Raw genomic sequence first — 19,511 nt, forward strand, 5'->3', positions numbered from 1 at the left:
GTTTTCTTTTTAATTTCCCCACACAAATAGTATTTATTTGGTTGCGCCATACATTTTATGGTAAAGTGAGTGATGGCATTACCATGGACAACTGGTCGTGCAAAAAACAAGCCCTCATACTAGATGTGCAAGAAAATATAAGAGTTATGATTTTTTTAAGGCGAGGAGGAAAAAACGAAAATGTAAAAATTAAAATTTTCTGCGTCCTTAAGGCCCAAATGGGCTGAGTCCTTAAGGGGTTAAAATGAAAGGGTTCAGTTCTTGCTTCATTTTCCCTCCGAGGCGTTTTCTGCAGCGCCGGAGGGAAAAAAGCACTGACGACGCACATATGTAAAGAAAGCCTTAGATAAGAGGTCTCCAACCAGTGGACCTCCAGATGTTGCAAAACTACAACTCCCAGCATGCTGGGAGTTGTAGTTTTGCAACATCTGGAGGCCTGCAGGTTGGAGACCACTGCCTTAGATGTTTATGGCTTATCCATGAGAGATGCCATAAATGTCTGATAGATGTGAGTCCCGACCCTATCTCATGATCCTGTCTCCATGACCGGCGTTCATTGGCCACTTCGTCCAGGCACAGACTGAACAAAGGTGCGATTGTGGAAACACAGTGGGGTAGATTTAGCAAAACCTGTACAGATGAAAAGTTGCCCAGTTGCCCATAGCAACCAATCAGATCGCTTCTTTCATTTCGAAGAAGCCTTTTCAAAAATGAAAGAAGCAATCTGATTGGTTGTTATGGGCAACTCAGCATCTTTTCGTCTGTACAGGTTTTGATAACTCTCCCCCAGTGAGTGCGGCATTGTCACCTCTGTTCAGTCTTTACCTGGATGCAGTGGCCAGAGGCTGCGTTATAGGAATTATAGGGATAAACCATAAATGTCCAGATAGGAATAGCCCTTCAGTTAAGATAATGTCTTCAGTATATGTAACCTGTGAAGCTGTAAATCTTGTATACCCCACTTATGTGTATTTTCCTCTACAGGTGTTTATGCATGGATCAGTATTAATTTTGTACTTGGACGGTTCGACCATGTTGTAGATGGTGAGTGGAGACTTGCAAATAATCACCCAGATTTACCAAGGACACTGCACCAGGATTTTCAGCTCCAGCTGGCACACAGCAGCAGTGACACCTTTATTAGGCTTGGGTCACATCATATTTTAGGCAATACGGACCGCATACAGCTGGGGGGAGCTAAAACCGGGCGCTCCCGTATCCCTGCCGTATGTGGCTTGTATGTAATGTATTTCAATGAGCCGACCAGAGTGAAACGCTGACTCATTTTTGCCCGGTTTTAGCTCCCCTCGGCCGTTTGCGGTCCCGTATTGCCTAAAACGTGATGTGAACCCAGACTTATAAATCATTATATAATATGCCAAATGTTATTGTAAAATGTACCTTAGCTGACAAGAGGGACATGCCTTTAAAGGGGTACTCCACCCCTAGACATCATGTCCCCTATCCAAAGGATAGGGGATAACATGTCTGATCGCGGGGGGGCCGTCGCAGGGGATCCTCTCAATTTCCCTGCTGCACCTGGCGTTCATTTAGAGCGTCGGGTGCAGCGCCGGAGTCTTGTGATGCCACGGACGTCAAGCCCCCTGCGGTAGATTTGCATTGAGGGGGCGTGACTGTGATGTCACGAGCCTCCGCCCCCGCATCGCCAGTCATCCGGCACAGAGCGAAGTCCGCTCTATGCACCGGATGTCTGGGGTGCTGCAACCGAGATAGTGGGGGGCCCGCTGCGATCATACATCTTATCCTCTTTCCTTTTGGATAGGGGACAAGATGTCAAGGGGCGGAGTACCTCTTTATGTTATCTTATAGTTGATCTAAGCTTAGACTAAAAATGCGCCATGTTTATCAGCCTGAGCCACAGTGATAAATATGGCGCATTTTAGACTATTATAAGTTTCTGCCTCAATGTGTTTTATGGAATCCAATAGAAATTCTTTATTGCGTTGTTTAAATGATCTTGCCTAAAGATATATTAGATAATCCAGCAGACGCTTACAATGCTTGTTCAATTGTTTTGGAGATTAATAGCAGGATGGAAAGAAAATAAATACCTGGTCTTAAAGGGGTTTTCGGGGACTATGTGATGGGCACCAGGCACCCATGCTGATCAGCTGTTCTATACACTGAACAGGCCCAAAATCCCTCCTGATCAGCCATTTGGTTTCCTGAACTGCTCAGTGAATGGGGCCCGAAGCCCTGTTCATTGTATAGTGGTGGCCCTGAGCTATAGTTGCCTGGCGTCTCCACAATACCATGAATGGTGTAGTGAGGGAATGCTGAATGTTGACACCTCACCTCTTTGCTCCGTGGTTGATGACGGGCGATACAGGGGCTGGGGTATCGTGACATCACGGCGTGATGCCTCTTCCCATAGACTTGAATTGAGGGGGCAGAGCTGTGATGTCACGATACCTAGGCCCCTGTATCGCCCGTCATCAGCCACGGAGCGATCTTCGCTCCGTGCAGCTCATGAACATTTGCTGCAGGAGAGATTGCGGGGGTTCCCAGCGGCGGGACCCCCGCGATCAGACATACTATCCCCTATCCTTTGGATAGGAGATAAGGAGATAAGATGTCTAGGGGCGGAGTACCCCTTTAACTTTAGACCAGACGATTCTTTGGCGAACAGCTGTCTCTCCTAGTCCTATCGTACACATGCACACTAAGCTTGGCTGATTGTGCTTTTGATATCAGCAGGAGGGGGACAGCCAATGACAGACTGAATGTGTGCCGGAGTATCTACGCTTAGGGAAAAAAACATTTTAGGGATGTTTTAATCCAGTTATTTTCTCCCTGAACATCTGATATAAAGGAAATGTTATAACACCCCCATACACATTATATTAATGGCTTGTCCCACAGAAAACAATGGGTTTGGCTAACCTTATTCTAATCGGCATGGTCGACTTTATGGGTTACCAGTGTTCCAATTGTAGATTAATGGATATAATGTATTGTTCTCTGTTATCAGCCATTAAAAGCTGTAGAGCTATTACTGATCAAGTCTGACAACTGGCAGAAAGTTCAGAAAAAGGTCATTTTCTCGGTCGGCTCCATTAGGGGACACAGAGACCGTTGGTGTATGCTGCTGCCACTAGGGGGCTGACACTAGGCATACAAAATGAAAGTCGGCCCCTCCTGGCAGGATATACCATGCCTACTAACCATGAGCTAATCAGTTTTAGCTTAGTGTCAGTAGGAGGTAGACAAGGGTCTGGAGTTCTCCAGACCTGGTCGTCTTTTTTTATTTTCTAGCTAGGGACTGTATTAGCTTTTTTTCTCCCTTTTTCGTTTCTCTTTTTTAGATCAGGGTTCAGGAGCATGGTGCTACCTGTTTCCCCATATGTGGCTAAGAGGCACGGGGCATAGAGTATGCACCATTAACCCCTTCCGGCCAATGGCTAGCACTTGGGGTTGCACCTTGGGTCCAGGTCCCCTAAACTTACTCGTCCTGCTGTCTCAGCCTGACGTGATGCAAGTGACAATAGCTGGCTTAAGACTTCTTAGGTGAGTATTGGCGGGTTAATGTCCCCCCTTTCCCTTTTTTCCCCTGCTCTTTTGCCAGGATCCTGTCACCTAGGACCCCTGGAGGACTCCCCTATATTTTTATTAAGTTCTGGGGCAGGTATACTGGCCCTCTCAGTTTCCGGTATGGTTGGGGTTGCGGGGCAGTTCTCCCCCACTCTTCCCTCTAGTGCATCCTAGGCCGGGGGACAGTTTTGCAGCAGCCCGGTTCCCCACACATGTGCCCCGGTGTGCCCACTGCGGCTTCTGTCTGCTGGGCTGTGGTGGCGCAGCCGGTCTTTTAATTTCGTTTTCGGGGGCGCGTGGCGGGGAGGGAATTATTTGAGTCTGCGGTTGCGGCCAGCTCCTGAATTTTGCTTCGCCCACTACCTGTACTCCGAGCGTGCCCGGAGAGCATTAATTGGGGTTGTTTCCCAGGCGCGCTGGCGGGGCTCCCGCCTACTTCTCCCCGCCGGCCAATGAGTTTTTGCACTTCAGGGGGGTCATCTTCTTAGTACCTCCTCGAATGTGGCGCCGTACAAGTCCATGAGTCCACCCTCCTTCCTGGCCAGTGCAGCATGTTCTGCCCCCTTCTCTTCTGTTTCAACGTGCAAGTTCTCCTCAGCTGCTGCTCCAGACACTGGACACAGAACAGCTGCAGCTTGCTACTTCAGAAGTCCAACCCTTCTCCCACTCAGTCTCTTATCTTCCTGGGTCTCTGTTTCGGCACAGCGGCTGCTTGGGTTCGTCTTCCGCTTGACAAGCGGGCTCACTATCGGAGGGTGTCTGTCTGTCTCTTCTGTGGTGGCTTCACTCTCCTTTTCTTCTCCAGGGGCGGTCTTTCCTCCCCCTTCACTGGCAGGTGGTCACGACTGATGTGTGTCTCCTGGGCTGGGGAGGTGTGTTTCAGGACCGGACGGTCCAAGGTCGTTGGTCTTCTCTGGAGGCTCTCCTCCCCATCAATCTTCTGGAGCTCCGTGCCATTTTTATGTCTCCTTCAGTCGAACAACGCCATGGCAGTAGCGTACATCAATTGCCAGGGCGGCACTAGAGTTCCCTCCATCTCTGCGACCCACATTCCTGGAGTGGAGAATTGGGAAACTGACTCTCAGCCGGTCCTCTGTAGATCCGGGGGAGTGGTCTCTCCTTCCGGAGGTATTTGTGCAGATCTGCGATTTTGGGGAACCCCAGACGTGGATCTCTTCACGTCTCACCACAAAAGACAGGTTCCTTGCTTTGTTGCAAAGTTCCGTGACCCTCTGGCTCTGAATGCACTTGTGATCCTGTGGTCATCCTTCAACTCAAGGCGGAGGGCGTTCCCACCATTCTGGTAGCTCCAGACTTGCCAGACGCGCGTGGCACGCAGTCATCCCGATCTGCTTTCCCAGGGTCCCCTCTTCCACCCCAATTTACTCTCTCTGCATTTGATGGTGTGGCGGTTGAAACCGCAGATCTGAGATCTCGGGGGTTTTCTACCAGGGTGATTCGCACCATACTTTGGGCTTGTAATCCTTCTTCCACTAGGATTTACCATCGCACTTGATGAGCCTATTTCCGATGGTGCGAGGCTCAGTCCGTTTCTCCGGTTATCTCTTCCTTTCCACGCCTTCTTGTCTTTCAATTCGGTCTGGATCAGCGCTTGGTACTCAGCTCCCTTAAGGGCCAAGTGTCGGCTCTTTCTATTCTTTTTCAACGGCTGTTGGCTTCCAACTCCCATGTCCGCACCTTCCTGCAGGACGTGGTCCATGCAGCGCCAGCATACAAGTCTCCCACCTCTTCTTGGGATCTCAACCTGGTGCTTGGTGCTTTGATGGAAGCTCCTTTTGAACCTCTCTGGGACGCTTTGCATCCTTTCGTGAAAGTTCGCCTTTCTCATTGTAATTACCTCCAATAGGAGGGTCTCCGAGCTGGCGGCCCTTTCTTGCCGCTCTCTGTTCTTGGTCCTTCATCAGGACAAGGTTGTTTGTCGGCCATCTCCCTCTTTCTTGCCCAAGGCAGTTTCCTCCTTTCACATGAACGAGGAGATCGTTCTTCCTTCCTTTTGTCCATCTCCGTCCGACTCTAAGGAGCGTTCCCTGCATTGTCTGGATGTTGTTCGAGCTGTCCAGATCTATCTTTCCGTCAGGGTGACTTTCTTTGTGATTCCGGAGGATTGTCTCAAGGGGCTTCCGGCTTTCAAGGCGACCATTTCACGGTGGGATCCGTTCTGCCGTCCCAGAATCGTACCATCATAAGGGTGAAGACCCACCTTTTCAGGATACTGCGCATTCCACGCGTTCTGCTGGAGCTTCTTTGGCGCTATGCAATAAGGCTTCGGCCTTACAAGTCTGTAACGCGGCAACCTGGTCGTTCTTGCATGCCTTCACTACCAGGTGCACACTTTTGCGTCTGCTGACATCGGTTTGGGTCTCTGTGCCCCCTAATGGAGCCATCCGAGAAAAGTAGATATTTTTTATTTATTTTTTTATCCTTACCGTAACCTCTCGTTCTCGGAGGATCCATTTGGTTGCTATGGTTCGGTTTTCTGTTCTGTTTTTTTTTCAGTTCCTTTTTGTCTGGTTCCCTCGGACACCTGCTCGTTTTTGTCGGTCCTCTCCTGCTTTGGGACTAAACTGATTAGTTCAGGGTTAGTAGGCGGGTATATCCTGCAGGAAGGGTCTACTTTCTTTTTGTTGCCTAGTGGCAGCCTCCTAGTGGCAGCAAGATATACCCACGGTCTCTCTGTCCCCCAATGGATCCTCCGAGAAAGAGATTTTACGTTAAGCATAAAAAATCGACTTATTTATTCTTTCAAATCTCTGGGCAAATTTCCACACATGTTATAGAAAAACTACTACTTTTGTTTATCGACTCTGTTACTACTTTTATTTCTGTAGAGGAAGATGCGGTGGTTGCGGTGACTATAGGAACACAAGAAGACGCCATTATCCGCAAGAGAACAGTGGGAATTATAGATATGGGTGGTGGCTCCCTGCAGATTGCCTATGAGGTGCCAAAAACTATGAAATTCCCCTCTGCAGAACATGTAAGTAGATCTCCTTGCCAATGACCAGAAAGCCATATCCATAATCAGTCCTCACCATTATATTCTGCAGCTCTGAAATACATGAATCTCTGTCCCCAATTGGGCTCGCGGTGTTATTTTACACATGAAGCCGATAACCAGTCAGTATTTTTTTGGAGTATGGGAGGAAACCAGAGGATTATCTTGTACTATTCCTATATAAGCCTCTGGTAAATCGCTGTATTTACAATTCTGCAGGCTTCAGAGCTGAAATCTCCCAGCATTCCTTGCTGAATAAATATTTGTTCAGAGTTTTATGTGATGATTTGCATTTTGAGAGATAAGGCAGTGTTTTCCAACCAGGGTGCCTCCAGCTGTTGCAAAACTACAACTCCCAGCATGCCCGGACAGCCTTTGGCTGTCCGGGCATGCTGGGAGTTGTAGTTTTGCAACAGCTGGAGGCACCCTGGTTGGAAAACACTGCCTTATAGAGAAGCCAGGTGTAGTAAAAACCATCCTTTGGCTTTATAGGAGCTCATTGTGATTGTGAGGGCCGTGCCTGATGACTAGTGTTGCTCGCGAATATTCGCAATGCGAATTTTGTTCTCGCATATCGCATATTCGCAAATTCGCGAATATTCGCAATTATGAATATTCGCTTTTTTTTTTTCACAGTAAACATCACAGTGATCACCCCTCTCTGATTCCAGCTTGTGTGGTGTAAAGAAGGCTCTAATACTACTGTGTGAGACTGGCGTGCGAATTTCCGCATATGCGAATTTCCGCTTATGCGAATTTCCACTTATGCGATTTTCGCATACGCTAATTTTCGCATATGCGAAAATAAAACGCGAATATTACGAATATGCGAATTTAGCGAATATATGTCGAATATTCGTCCATATATTCGCGAAATATCGCAAATTCGAATATGGCCCATGCCGCTCAACACTACTGATGACTAACGTGTCAGCTCTTTCTAATGATAACCAGCAGAATAAAGAATGCTGCTCTGGACTATAGTACTGCTTGCAACTAAGGATCAGTTACATAATCAGTTACATGTATAAAGTGACTTAACGATTAAGGGGGAAATTTATCAAAAAGGAAAGGTTTCTGAGTTGCCCATAGCAACCAATCAGATCGCTTCTTTCATTTTTGAAAAGGCCTCTGAAAAATGAAAGAAGTGATCTGATTGGTTGCTATGAGCAACTTTTCCTCTGGACAGGTTTTGATAAATCTCCCCCTTAGTCATTACATAAACTCTAAATAGTGTTCATTGGTAGACATATACACTCTTACAAGGTTCGCATTCCTAATTCTGTTATGTACTTATAATTCATTCCAGGAAGAAGTAGCAAAAATGATGCTGGCAGAGTTTAACCTGGGCTGTGATCTGCAGCACACAGAGCACGTCTACAGGGTGTACGTCACAACCTTCCTGGGCTTCGGAGGGAACTTTGCCCGTCAGCGCTATGAAGACATGGTGTTCAACGAGACTGTGACCAAAAATAGGTATAGATTTTAGTCATTGAAATTTTGTTAATAACCACCACCATATTTTAATGGAAAAAGGGGGGGTGATTTAGACTTTTTTGAGGGAAGGGGTTAATTCACATTTATGAACATTTTTTTTATTTAATGTTTATTTCACACTATTTTTTAGTCCCTATAGGGGACTAATGCTTGCAATTAGAGATGAGCGAACTTACAGTAAATTCGATTCGTCACGAACTTCTCGGCTCGGCAGTTGATGACTTATCCTGCATAAATTAATTCAGCTTTCTGGTGCTCCCGTGGGCTGGAAATGGTAGATACAGTCCTAGGAAAGAGTCTCCTAGGACTGTATCCACCTTTTCCAGCCCACCGGAGCACCTGAAAGCTGAACTCATTTATGCAGGATAAGTCATCAACTGCCGAGCCGAGAAGTTTGTGACGAATCGAATTTACTGTAAGTTTGCTCATCTCTACTTGCAATCATTACATTGCATACACTGTTCGATGCTATAGCATAGCATTGATCAGTGTTATCGGTACTCCATTGCTCCAGCCTGCTGAGGCTGACTGGAGCCTTGAAGAACCGATCGGACAGCAAGGAGGCAGGTAAAGGCCCTCCCGCCATCCTCTCAGCTGATCAGGACATTGCGATTTCCCCGCAATGATCCCGATCAGCTCCGCTGAGCTGGCAGGAGTGTATTTTCGGAATTTTAGACAACGCGATCAACTTTGATTGCGGCGTCTAAAGGGTTAATTCAGGGCATCGGCCCAATCGCTGGTGTCCGGCATTAGCCGCGGGTCCTGGTTGCTGATAGCAGCCGGGATCGAATGGATATGAAGCGAGCTCAGCTCCTGAGCTCACTTCATAGACCTGCCGCACTATATATATCTATATCTATCTATCTATCTATCTATCTATCTATCTATCTATATATCTATATCTATATCATGTTGTTAAGGGGTTAAAGTAAGTTTCCTACCTGCTGGGAGTCTCTGTATTGCTACGGATTACCTTCCTTTTTTCTCTATAGAATGATGGGAGAACAGAAGGGACTCAGCCCCAACACACCATACTTGGACCCCTGTTTACCAGTTGGCCATGAGGACAAGATTCAGCGTAAGGACCAGGACTTCCATATACTGGGCAAAGGGAACTGGGATAGCTGCCGGCAGCTACTGGAACCCCTCTTATCCAAATCTAATGACTCTCAGGCCTATCTGAATGGCCTCTACCAGCCAGTTATAGACTTCTCTAACAGCGAATTCTACGGCTTCTCCGAGTTTTACTATTGCACTGAGGATGTGCTGCGCATGGGAGGAGTATATGACAGTAAGAAGTTTTCCAAAGCCGCCAAGGTATGTGGCAGTGAATCAACATTTTTTCCGAGCTGTGATATTAGTTTATACATGTTCCCCCTACTCTCTACAGGACTACTGTAGCATGCCGTGGACCACGTTGACCGAACGCTTTAAAAATGGTCTGTACTCTGCTCATGCCGACCAGCATCGATTAAAGTAAGTTTTACTAGGATGTTGGATGTAGCTTCTTTTTATGTCTGTTTTATGTCGATGGGGTGTTAAACCAGGTGGGTGTTACCCTTCCCCTTGTCAATAATTTACACCCAGTTATTGGTTTACACATACATTTCCAGGAGCAGCACAATGCACTTCTAAGAAAAGATGCTACAGGATTGTTATTTCATACCAAATCAAAGTATTTATGGGGGGAAAGAAACGGTCAGGAGAGGTGAGGGGGTCCACCTTATAGGAAACATACCACATACCTATATCGTGACAAACAAGGATCAGTTGTTTAAAGTCAATCTGCCCTGAAAAATCCCCACTAAATGGCTGGCACAGCTCTCATATTAAGGATCAGTCAGACCTGCATTAAAGGAGTACTCCGGTAGAAAACATCAACTGGTGAGAGAAAGTTAAACAGATTTGTAAATTACTTCTATTAAAAATCTTAATCCTTCCAGTACTTATTAGCTGCTGAATACTACAGAGGAAATTCTTTTCTTTTTGGAATACAGTGCTCTCTGCTGACATCACAAGCACAGTGCTCTCTGCTGACATCTTTGTCCATTTTAAGAACTGTCCAGAGTAGGAGAAAATCCCCATAGCAAACATATGCTGCTCTGGACAGTTCCTAAAATGGACAGAGATGTCAGGAGAGAGCACTGTGTTCCAAGAAGAGAATAATTTCCTATGTAGAATTCAGCAGATAATAAGTACTGGAAGGATTAAGATTTTTTTTTTATAGAAATAATTTACAAATCTATTTAACTTTCTGGCGCCAGTTGATTTAAAAAAAATAAATAAATTTAAAAAAAAAAAAAAGTTTTCCTCCGGAGTACCCCTTTAATGCATTTTATTGCTCTACCAAAGTGTCAAGGAGACGTGTCCCCGGGGCCTCTCTGCAGTGTCTTTTGACTCTGCAGGCCCACTTGCTCCCAGCATCAAATATGCATAGGATTTCTAATTCTAGTGCTCGTTTGGGGTCTGAGCACCCAGACCCCAGTAAATCACAACTATTGGCATGTGAAAATATCTTTTGAAATCAGTGTCCCTTTAATGTACCAGCATAGAAATGTATGCTAGTATATTATATTAGTTAAGGGATTTCCCCCTAAAAGACACTTTCTCCTATCCACAGAATAGGACAAGTGTATTTTCAGTGGTGATCCAACCAAAGGGACCAGGGAGATCGTAAGGAGGGACAAAGATACCGGAGTATAGCATAGTAGCAGTGGAAAGAAGACCATATAGAGGGAATCAGGCGCTGCTCTATCCAGTTTAGTCCGAGAGAAAGACTCCTTTCAGATGCTGAGTATTATTACACAAAGGGTTTATTGGAACAAAACACAGAAAACCTACAGGCAATTGACGTGTTTCGGGGGCTTTGTCACCCTTCCTCGGATATCCTAATGAACTACTACTCCCCTCAGACCTTTTAGAGCCTGAGAGGAAGAGTGCCAGGAAATAAGGGGGTGGAGATTCAAGCATTACATAAGTGAAAAAAACAGCAATATATATAACAAACACACAATCTAATAGCACAGATAGCAGCAGACATAGTTAGTAAATAAGGACCAATGTGTATTTATTTCTAAGTGTTGTGTAGGTTTCTTTGTGGGTTTTAATTCCCTACAATTTATTTTCCACGGTATTTACTAAGGTTTCCCTACATTTTCCACTTCCCCTACATTTTGCATTTTTTACACCTGCTCTGATCTGTAGGGTTTTCCTCAGCGGAAATCCGCCACATTTTCTGTGGAAACTTTAGTAAATATGTTGGGATTTTGTGAAAATGTCGGGAACACACCCCTTTTCTGTGACCACAACCCCTTTTCGGGTTTTCTTAGCAAAATGGAGAGTTAGTTGGGGGTTTTTCAATTTCAGGCACACATTCTGGCGCAGACAGAATTTCAGGCGCAATGCGCCTGAAACTGGCGCACAACCCGACAACATGTCGGGTTTGCAATAGTAAATGAGGGCCTATACATTAGAAATAGAGTTAAGCGAACTTACAGTAAATTGGCTTGTAGCTCGGCTGTTGATTACTTTAGTCAGCATAAATTAGTTCAGCTTTCCAAGGGCTCTGGTTGCCTGGAAAAGTCTGGGATGACAGTCTTAGGTCTCTTAGGTTTGTATCCACCTTTTCCAGGCAACTGGAGCCCTTGGAAAGCTGAACTAATTTATGCCGACTAAAGTAATCAACAGCCGAGCTGCGAGGTTCGCTACGAGCCAATTTACTGTAAGTTCGCTCAACTTTAGTTGAAAAGAAACACTAGTGGGTGAGAGGCAGGTCATAGTTCACCGTCAGCGGGACAAGTCCTGCTGACTATTTGAATTACTACAACTCCTGCTGATGGTGAACGATGACCTGCTGTCGGACTGGATAGAGCAGCGCCTGATCCCCTCTATAAGGTCTTCTTTCCACTGCTACCATTGTACTTCAACGGGTTGGGTATCCCCCTCCCTGCGACCTTCCGGCTTAGCAGCTCCATCCGTGGCTATTGGTTGACCCCAGCATCAGGGGTGATATGTGATTTATTCTCTAGATCGAGGTAAGGGGCCATCTTGTCCATGTGACTTTTCTTGACCTTACACCTGTTCTTGAGATAAGGGATTAGCACTTAAGGATCCGAAACATATTGAAGGTCACGCACGAGGGCCTCCCCTCCAGTCGTCTTCTTTTTTTTCTACTTTTATACAGGTTATAGCATAGTAGGGGATAGTTGTCTTGTGGATAAACACCATTGTATCCAGGCACATGGATATAGTATTGCTTTTAAAACATAACATGCACATATCTGGTTCTGTAATAGTCTGCAAATTTACCTCTGTTTAACATTACAGCAGCATTTATGTCAATTGGTATTTGCCATAAAAAAAAAAAAAAAAATGTTTAAACTTAAAATCTAAATTAAACACTAGTGTGTGTGTGTGTGTGTATACATAGTTATATTTATATGGACATAACATTGGCCTCTAATTATAGTACAACTGCAAAATACAAGGTGTCGTGCAGCCATGTAAAAATGTAAAAAAATAAAATAAATGGGAGCCAGAAGATGCTAATCCTGTGAGTGTGTGTGTAATCCTGCTGGAGCTGTAGAGTCATTCCATTGTACATTTCTGCTTTCCAGGTTTCAGTGTTTTAAGTCTGCCTGGATTCATAAAGTTCTGCACGACGGTTTCCACTTTCCGAACGATTACCCAAATCTTAAGACTGCCCAGCTGGTGTATGACAAGGAGGTTCAGTGGACACTCGGAGCAATGCTCTACAAAACTCGCTTTCTGCCGCTCAGGTAAGTGTCCATACATAGAGGGAGTTTTCTACATATCTTTACATATAAGGGGGCTTTTGACCCCTTAGGGACTCAGCCTATTTAAACCTTAAAGGGGTACTCCACTGCCCTGCTTCGGAAGCTCCTCTCCCCAGCGTCTGGAAGTTTCTTGTTCCGAACGCTGCGTGAGGGCTTCCATGTTCAGGGCCGCCCCTCGTGACGTCATGCCCGCCCCCTAAACTAAAGTCTATGGGTCGCGCCCCCCTTCCCATAGACTTTCGTTGAGGGGGCGGCGTGATGTCACGAGGGGCGGCCCTGAAAACGGAAGCCCTCACGCAGCGTTCAGAACAAGAAACTTCTGGATGCTGGGGAGCGGAGCTTCCGAAGCAGGGCAGCGGAGTACCCCTTTAAGGACTCGGCAAATTCTCATTTTTGCATTTTCACTTTTTCCTCCTTCCCTTCTAAAAATCATAACACTTTCAATTTTGCACCTACAGACCCATATAAGGGCTTATTTTTGCGTCACCAATTGTACTTTTTAATGACATCACTTATTTTATAATATGACCTGCGGCGAAACCAAAACAATAATATTTGTAGGGTGAAATAAAAAAAAAAAAAGAAATGCTGGTTTGTAAATTTTGGGGACTCCTGTTTCTACGCAGTGCACTTTTCGGTAAAAATGACACCTTATCTATATTCTGTAGGTCCATACGGTTACAATGATACCCAATTTATATAGGTTTTATTTTAATACTTAAAAAAATTATAAACTACATGCACCAAAATTAGTATGTTTAAAATTGTGATCTTCTGACCCCATATTTATTCTTCTGTGTACTGTATGAGGGCTCATTTTTTGCGCCGTCTGTAGTTTTTATCGGTACCATTTTTGTTTTGATGGGACTTTTTGATTGCTTTTTATTAATATTTTTATGGTATATGAAGTGACCAAAAATGCACAATTTTGGACTTTGATAGTTTTTTACGTTTACGCCATCGACCGTATGTTTAGCTAACCTTATATTTGAATAGTTCGGACATTTACGCACACGGCGATACCACATATGTTTATTTTTTATTCTTTATTACATTCTTTTATTTAAAAAATGGGAAAAGGGGGGTGATTTTAAACTTTTAATAGGGAAGAAGCCAATGAACTTTTATTAAAAAATGTTTACACTTTAAAGAAAAAGGGGGCTACAACATGCAATCTTCTGATTGCAAAGCACTGATCAGTGTAACCGGTGATCTGCTGCTCTAGCCTGCTGCGCCGTTGTCCGTTAAGCTGATCGGGACATCGCCATTTTGTCGTGATAGTTCCAATCAGCTCCACTGAGCTGCCGGGATTCTTTTACTTTCGCTTTAGATGCCGTGATCAACTTTGATCACGGCGTCTAAAGGGTTAATGTCAGGCAGCGGCCCGATCGGACATGCCCGGCATTAGCCGTGGGTCCTGGCTGCCCATAGCAACTGGGACCCACCAGGTTTAACCCGTTCTCCGCCGGTGAAAACGGTTTAAACCCGTTAAACTGGACCAGGGCGTACAGGTATGCCCCGAGTCCTTAAGGATCAGGGATGTTGGACGTACGCGTACGCCCTCCGTCCCCAAGAGGTTGAAGTTGCGGCGCCATGCGCTCTGCACAATGTGCCGGGCCACAGCTCTTGCTGGGCGATCAGGTTGCTGAGGCAACTGTATGATGCAAAGGGAGTTCCATGGACAAGTCCTATAAATTAGAAAAGGACTTGTGCATGGTCCTCCGAGTACTCAGAACTGTACTGCACAGTGACGGCTAATGCATCTCTACAGTGTGGTTGTTTTACCAAACAGATTCACTGCATTATACATTGTATTGGCTGCACAATCTCTGCACAGACCCTGGCCATACACTTAGGCCCCAATGATAGGTGGAATGTCTTCCTGGTAAACTTTCGGGGCAGACGTTCTGCAGATGCCAGCACAACAAGCCGGAGCTAGGACCATTCTTTTTGCAGATTTCAATATCAGAATTTCTGTGACAGATGTTTTCACCATGTACGGTGCAGCATATTCCTATTGAGCATGTAGAAATCCAAATGCCTGATCCTTCTCTTCTCCAATATCTATCATCAGGGGAGAATTGGGAGGCCCCACATACACATTAGATCATTGTTTCCCAACCAGGGTGCCTCCAGCTGTTGCAAAACTACAACTCCCAGCATGCCCGGACAGCCAACGGCTGTCCGGGCATGCTGGGAGTTGTAGTTTTGCAACAGCTGGAGGCACCCTGGTTGGGAAACACTGCATTAGATGGTCAGATGATCCTTTCATATTCTGTCGATTCAGCCAAGAATAATGTAATCTATAGGGCCAGCTGAAGTATCCTAGAAACAGACCCGTCACCTATACATCTTTTGTACAGCAGTTGAATGGTTTTCCTTGTAATGCCATCACTTTGAAACCACCTTTCTTTCTTTCCTGCAGGGATATCCGCCAGGAGAGCCCCCGTCCTGCTCATGTTAGCTGGTACAGGATCTCATTCGTCTACAACCACTACCTGTTCTTCGCCTGCATTCTGGTGGTGCTGCTGTCCATCATACTGTATATCCTCCGACTGAGACGCATTCACAGGAGACTGGCGCGGGCCTCCGCTCTGGACTTGTTATTGCTGGAGGAGGGGGTCCAGGTCATAGCAGAGCCTGCAATTCCTAGATAGTGCCGGTCCAGAATGGAGTAGTGGGATATTAATTGTAATGTTAAATATTGGTTCTAAATGTTTTCCCTTTTGCTGACACTTGCTTCTCACTGCTAACTTGAAAATTGAAGCAGCAGGGTCCTCAGCTATTCCAATGGAGATCATGCTGCACTCCCCTCCTCATAGGGCAGTGTTTCCCAACCAGGGTGCCTCCAGCTGTTGCAAAACTACAACTTCCAGCATGCCCGGACAGCCAACGGCTGTCCGTGCATGCTGGGAGTTGTAGTTTTGGAACAGCTGGAGGCACCCTGGTTGGGAGATACTGTCATAGGGACTGGGACCCTGAGTTCAATGTTAAGGTTTCAGCTGCAAGACCCCACTAACATGATCATAGAACTCTTTAAATGAGTACTGTGGTGTAGGACAATTGATCAACTATCCTTTGATTTAGGAGTGGGGGTCTGACTGCTGGGACCCCCCCCCCCCCCCCCCCCCCCCCCCCGCGATCTTATGCGCAGCGCCTAGCTCTCTATCTCTATGAGAGAGCCGCAGATAAGTGAGTGCTGTATCTCCGGCTCCCCCATAGAGATGCTTGGAATGGGGCATGTCAGTCACTGCTTCGTGCTCTGGTCGACACAGCTTTGTTCATGGGGAGAGCTGGGGCAAGAGATTGCAAGGGGGTCCCAGCGGTAGGACCCCTCACGATCAGACACTTATCTTCTATCCTTTGGATAGGGAATAAAGTGTCCTTCACCACACTACTCCTTTAGGGTATGTTCACACTGAGGAATTCACGAGGAACAATTTTGGTCAGTAAATTGTTGCCTTCTGTCTTTTTATCCATTGTGCGGAATTTGCACAGAATCCGTGTGGAATTTGGGTGGAATTTCCACGTGGAAATGAAGAGGTATGAAGGAGGAGGCTATTCAATTCTACTTTTCCGGATTCTGATTGAATTCCACATGAAATAGATCTTCAGGCGGAACAGAATTCAGCCTCAGAATTCTGCAAGCAGAAATTCCTCAGTGTGAACAGAGCAGCAGAAAGTCCATTAAAGTTAATGGAACTTTCAAGGCTGGGTTCACATCACGTTTTTGTTATACTGTTTTCAATCCGTTTTTCTAAAGAAAACCATATGGCAAAAAAACGGATGGAACAGTATGGGGAAAAAGTAAACCGTATGTGTTTTTAAACTGTATACTGTTTTTAAAAGTGCATACAGTTCCGTCCGTTTTTATAGAAAAAAAACCCATAAGTTTTAGAAAATTTTGTCCATTTTTAATGGGAGGGGTGTTGGGTGGGGACTTTCGGATGCAAATGCGCATGGGCAAAGTAAAAACGTATACGTTTTCCCGTATGGAACTGTATACATATATACATATTTATGTATATATAAAAAAACACTTATGCGGTTTCAGTACGGTTTTTAAACTGGAGACAAAATCGTGGTCAACCACGGTTTTGACACGTGGGCAACCGCATACGTTTTTTTTTTTTTTTTTAACATGGACGTCAATGGGTAACGCACATGTATACGGTTCCATACAGGAATATGTATACGTTTTTTACTTTGCACATGCGCATTTGCATCCTAAAGTCCCCTCCCAAGACCCCTCCCATTAAAAATGGACCAAATTTTCAAAAACGTATGTTTTTTTTCTATAAAAACGGACGGAACTGTATGCACTTTTAAAAACAGTATACTATTTAAAAACGCATACGGTTTACTTTTTCCCATACTGTTCCATCCGTTTTTTTGCCATACGGTTTTCTTTAGAAAAACGGATTAAAAACAGTACGGCAAAAATGTAGTGTGAACCCAGCCTTAGATGATTTGGAGCAGAATAACTTGAGTAAATTCCTCTCCAATTCCTCAGTGTGAACGCACCCTTACTGTTATTTCTAACCTCACACTTCTCAGCACAAGAGAAAACATTTGTCTGACATGCACTTGTCACCTATACATTGTGAACACAGCCGTTCTGTTTGGCAGACAGGGCCAATCAAATCACTGAAAGCGAGATTCTGATCGATAATGGTTAGTTTCCTGTAATGCACCATTCCTCCACCCAGAAGACATTGCTTTGGACCATCTAATGCAGTGTTTCCCAAAACCCCCCACCAGGTGATGTTTTCGGGATTCCTTTAGTCTATCACAGGCACTGACCATAAATATGTCACCTTTGAAAGACTAAGGAAATCCAGAAAACATGAGCTGTTGGTGGTCTTGAGGTCAGCGCTGTATATACGGTGTATAGATGACGTACGTGCATGTATCCCCTATTTCTGCCTTGAGGCAGTAGTTCACATATTGGGCTCATTTTTCAGAGCTAAAGTCAAATCATTACATTCCAAGTATCTTGTGTATTTTTAAGCTAAAGATAACTGTGACTTGTCATGGAATTCACCATCCACACAAAATATGATGGCTAAAGCCAAGTAAGCAATACCTCAATATATACTGACAGATACACCAATGGCAAATCTACATACATTCCGCAGACTTACAATGAATATTGAGAATTATGGCTGCAGCTTCAGTCACAGGATATGTGATAGGATACAATACTGTACGTAGAGTAGTTTGTATTAGATGGATGGTCACGGATGTTTGTTTGCATTTCATTTATACCGAACCTGAAATAAATCACGAAACTGAGATTTGTCCGTCTAAACCAGTGTAGAATTTAGGCACAATTTGCACAAAAATAAGACTAGGTTCACACTACGCAATTTCCGCCTGCAATTCTGCTTTGAAATTGCAGGCAGAAATTCCGCTTACTACAATGTACTGTATAGTGAATCGGTTTCATACTTTGGAATTTGTGAACAGAAAATCTGCTTTAAAATTTCTGCCAGAAGAATGGTGTTGCTTATTCTTCAGGCGGAAATATTCTCGGAACTGCAGTGTCCGCGTGGTCCTAGCGCCGACTGATTCAGTAGGCACTGGCCGCACTCAATCTCCGGGCAGAAATTTACTGGCCAGAAATTTCGTAGTGTGAACCTAGCCTTACAGTCACATGTTGTGCATCACATTTATTATGCGTGTTAGAGATTTGTTAGTCCGAAGGAACACATATATATATATATATATATATATATATATATACCATCTGTGCTGCCTTTCGACTCTGGGAAAGCAAAATTACAGTTAAGGGTCGGACTACATTTTGGCCCCCATTTACCGTATCTGTCGGCATTCCCGCCGAAAATGGGATGCTGACTACAAGTTATATGTATTAATTAGCATTTCATCAGTCTTGATGTAATGGGGGGAGATTTATCAAAACCTGTGCAGAGGAAAAGTTGTCCAGTTGCCCATAGCAACCAATCAGATCGCTTCTTTCATTTTTCACAGGCCTTCCTAAAGATAAAAGAAGCGATCTGGTTGGTTGCTATGGGCAACTGGGCAAGTTTTCCTCTGCACAGGTTTTGATAAATCTCCCCCAATATCCTTAAAGGGGTACTCCCATGGAACAGAGTCACTAGGGGTGACTCCGGCAGCAGAAGTGGATGGGGTGCGCTGCTCCTGTTAACAGTATAAGTCGGCATCCCGTTTTCGGTGGGATGCCGAAGGATACGATTGACGAGTGCCAAAACGTAGTGTTTTAGGTTAGTGTAAAAGGTTAATTCCCTTATAGACCTGTTTCTAGACCTTGCAGGAGGTGGTAACGGAGATGTCCCAAGATCAAAAGTGATTATCAAAAGGATAGGGGATAATTTGCTGATCAGTGGGGGAGGTGACAACTAGGGTCCCCACTTCTTAAATTTAAAGGTCTCTTGTCTCCTGGGTGTATGGAGTTGAAGTGCAGATGTTAATCTTCTGCTCCTTTTTATCCAGCTCTTTTTGCAAGTCCTTCAGTAGTGTCTCCCAATCAGGGTGCCTCCAGCTGTTGCAAAACTACAACTCCCAGCATGCCCGGACAGCCTTCGGCTGTTCGGGCATGCTGGGGAGTTGTAGTTTTGCAACAGCTGGAGACACTGTCCTACAGAGAAGGGAAAAGAGGCCGAACA

The 19,511-nt window shown here is 45.0% G+C and overlaps 1 protein-coding gene across 1 annotated transcript in view; it reads left to right on the forward strand.

Moving 5' to 3' along the window:
* ENTPD7 (ectonucleoside triphosphate diphosphohydrolase 7) overlaps window positions 1-15,977 on the forward strand; it is a 47,478-nt gene extending 31,501 nt beyond the window's left edge. The window contains exons 7-13 of the mRNA XM_056528993.1: window positions 985-1,044; window positions 6,402-6,550; window positions 7,878-8,044; window positions 9,058-9,382; window positions 9,456-9,541; window positions 12,682-12,843; window positions 15,287-15,977. Coding sequence (XP_056384968.1) covers window positions 985-1,044; window positions 6,402-6,550; window positions 7,878-8,044; window positions 9,058-9,382; window positions 9,456-9,541; window positions 12,682-12,843; window positions 15,287-15,518 — 1,181 coding nt within the window. The 3' untranslated portion in view covers window positions 15,519-15,977. The remainder of the gene's footprint in view (window positions 1-984; window positions 1,045-6,401; window positions 6,551-7,877; window positions 8,045-9,057; window positions 9,383-9,455; window positions 9,542-12,681; window positions 12,844-15,286) is intronic.
* Window positions 15,978-19,511: the final 3,534 nt, after the last annotated feature.

Source organism: Hyla sarda, chromosome 7, assembly GCF_029499605.1.
Source record: "Hyla sarda isolate aHylSar1 chromosome 7, aHylSar1.hap1, whole genome shotgun sequence".
Lineage (NCBI taxonomy): Eukaryota > Metazoa > Chordata > Amphibia > Anura > Hylidae > Hyla > Hyla sarda.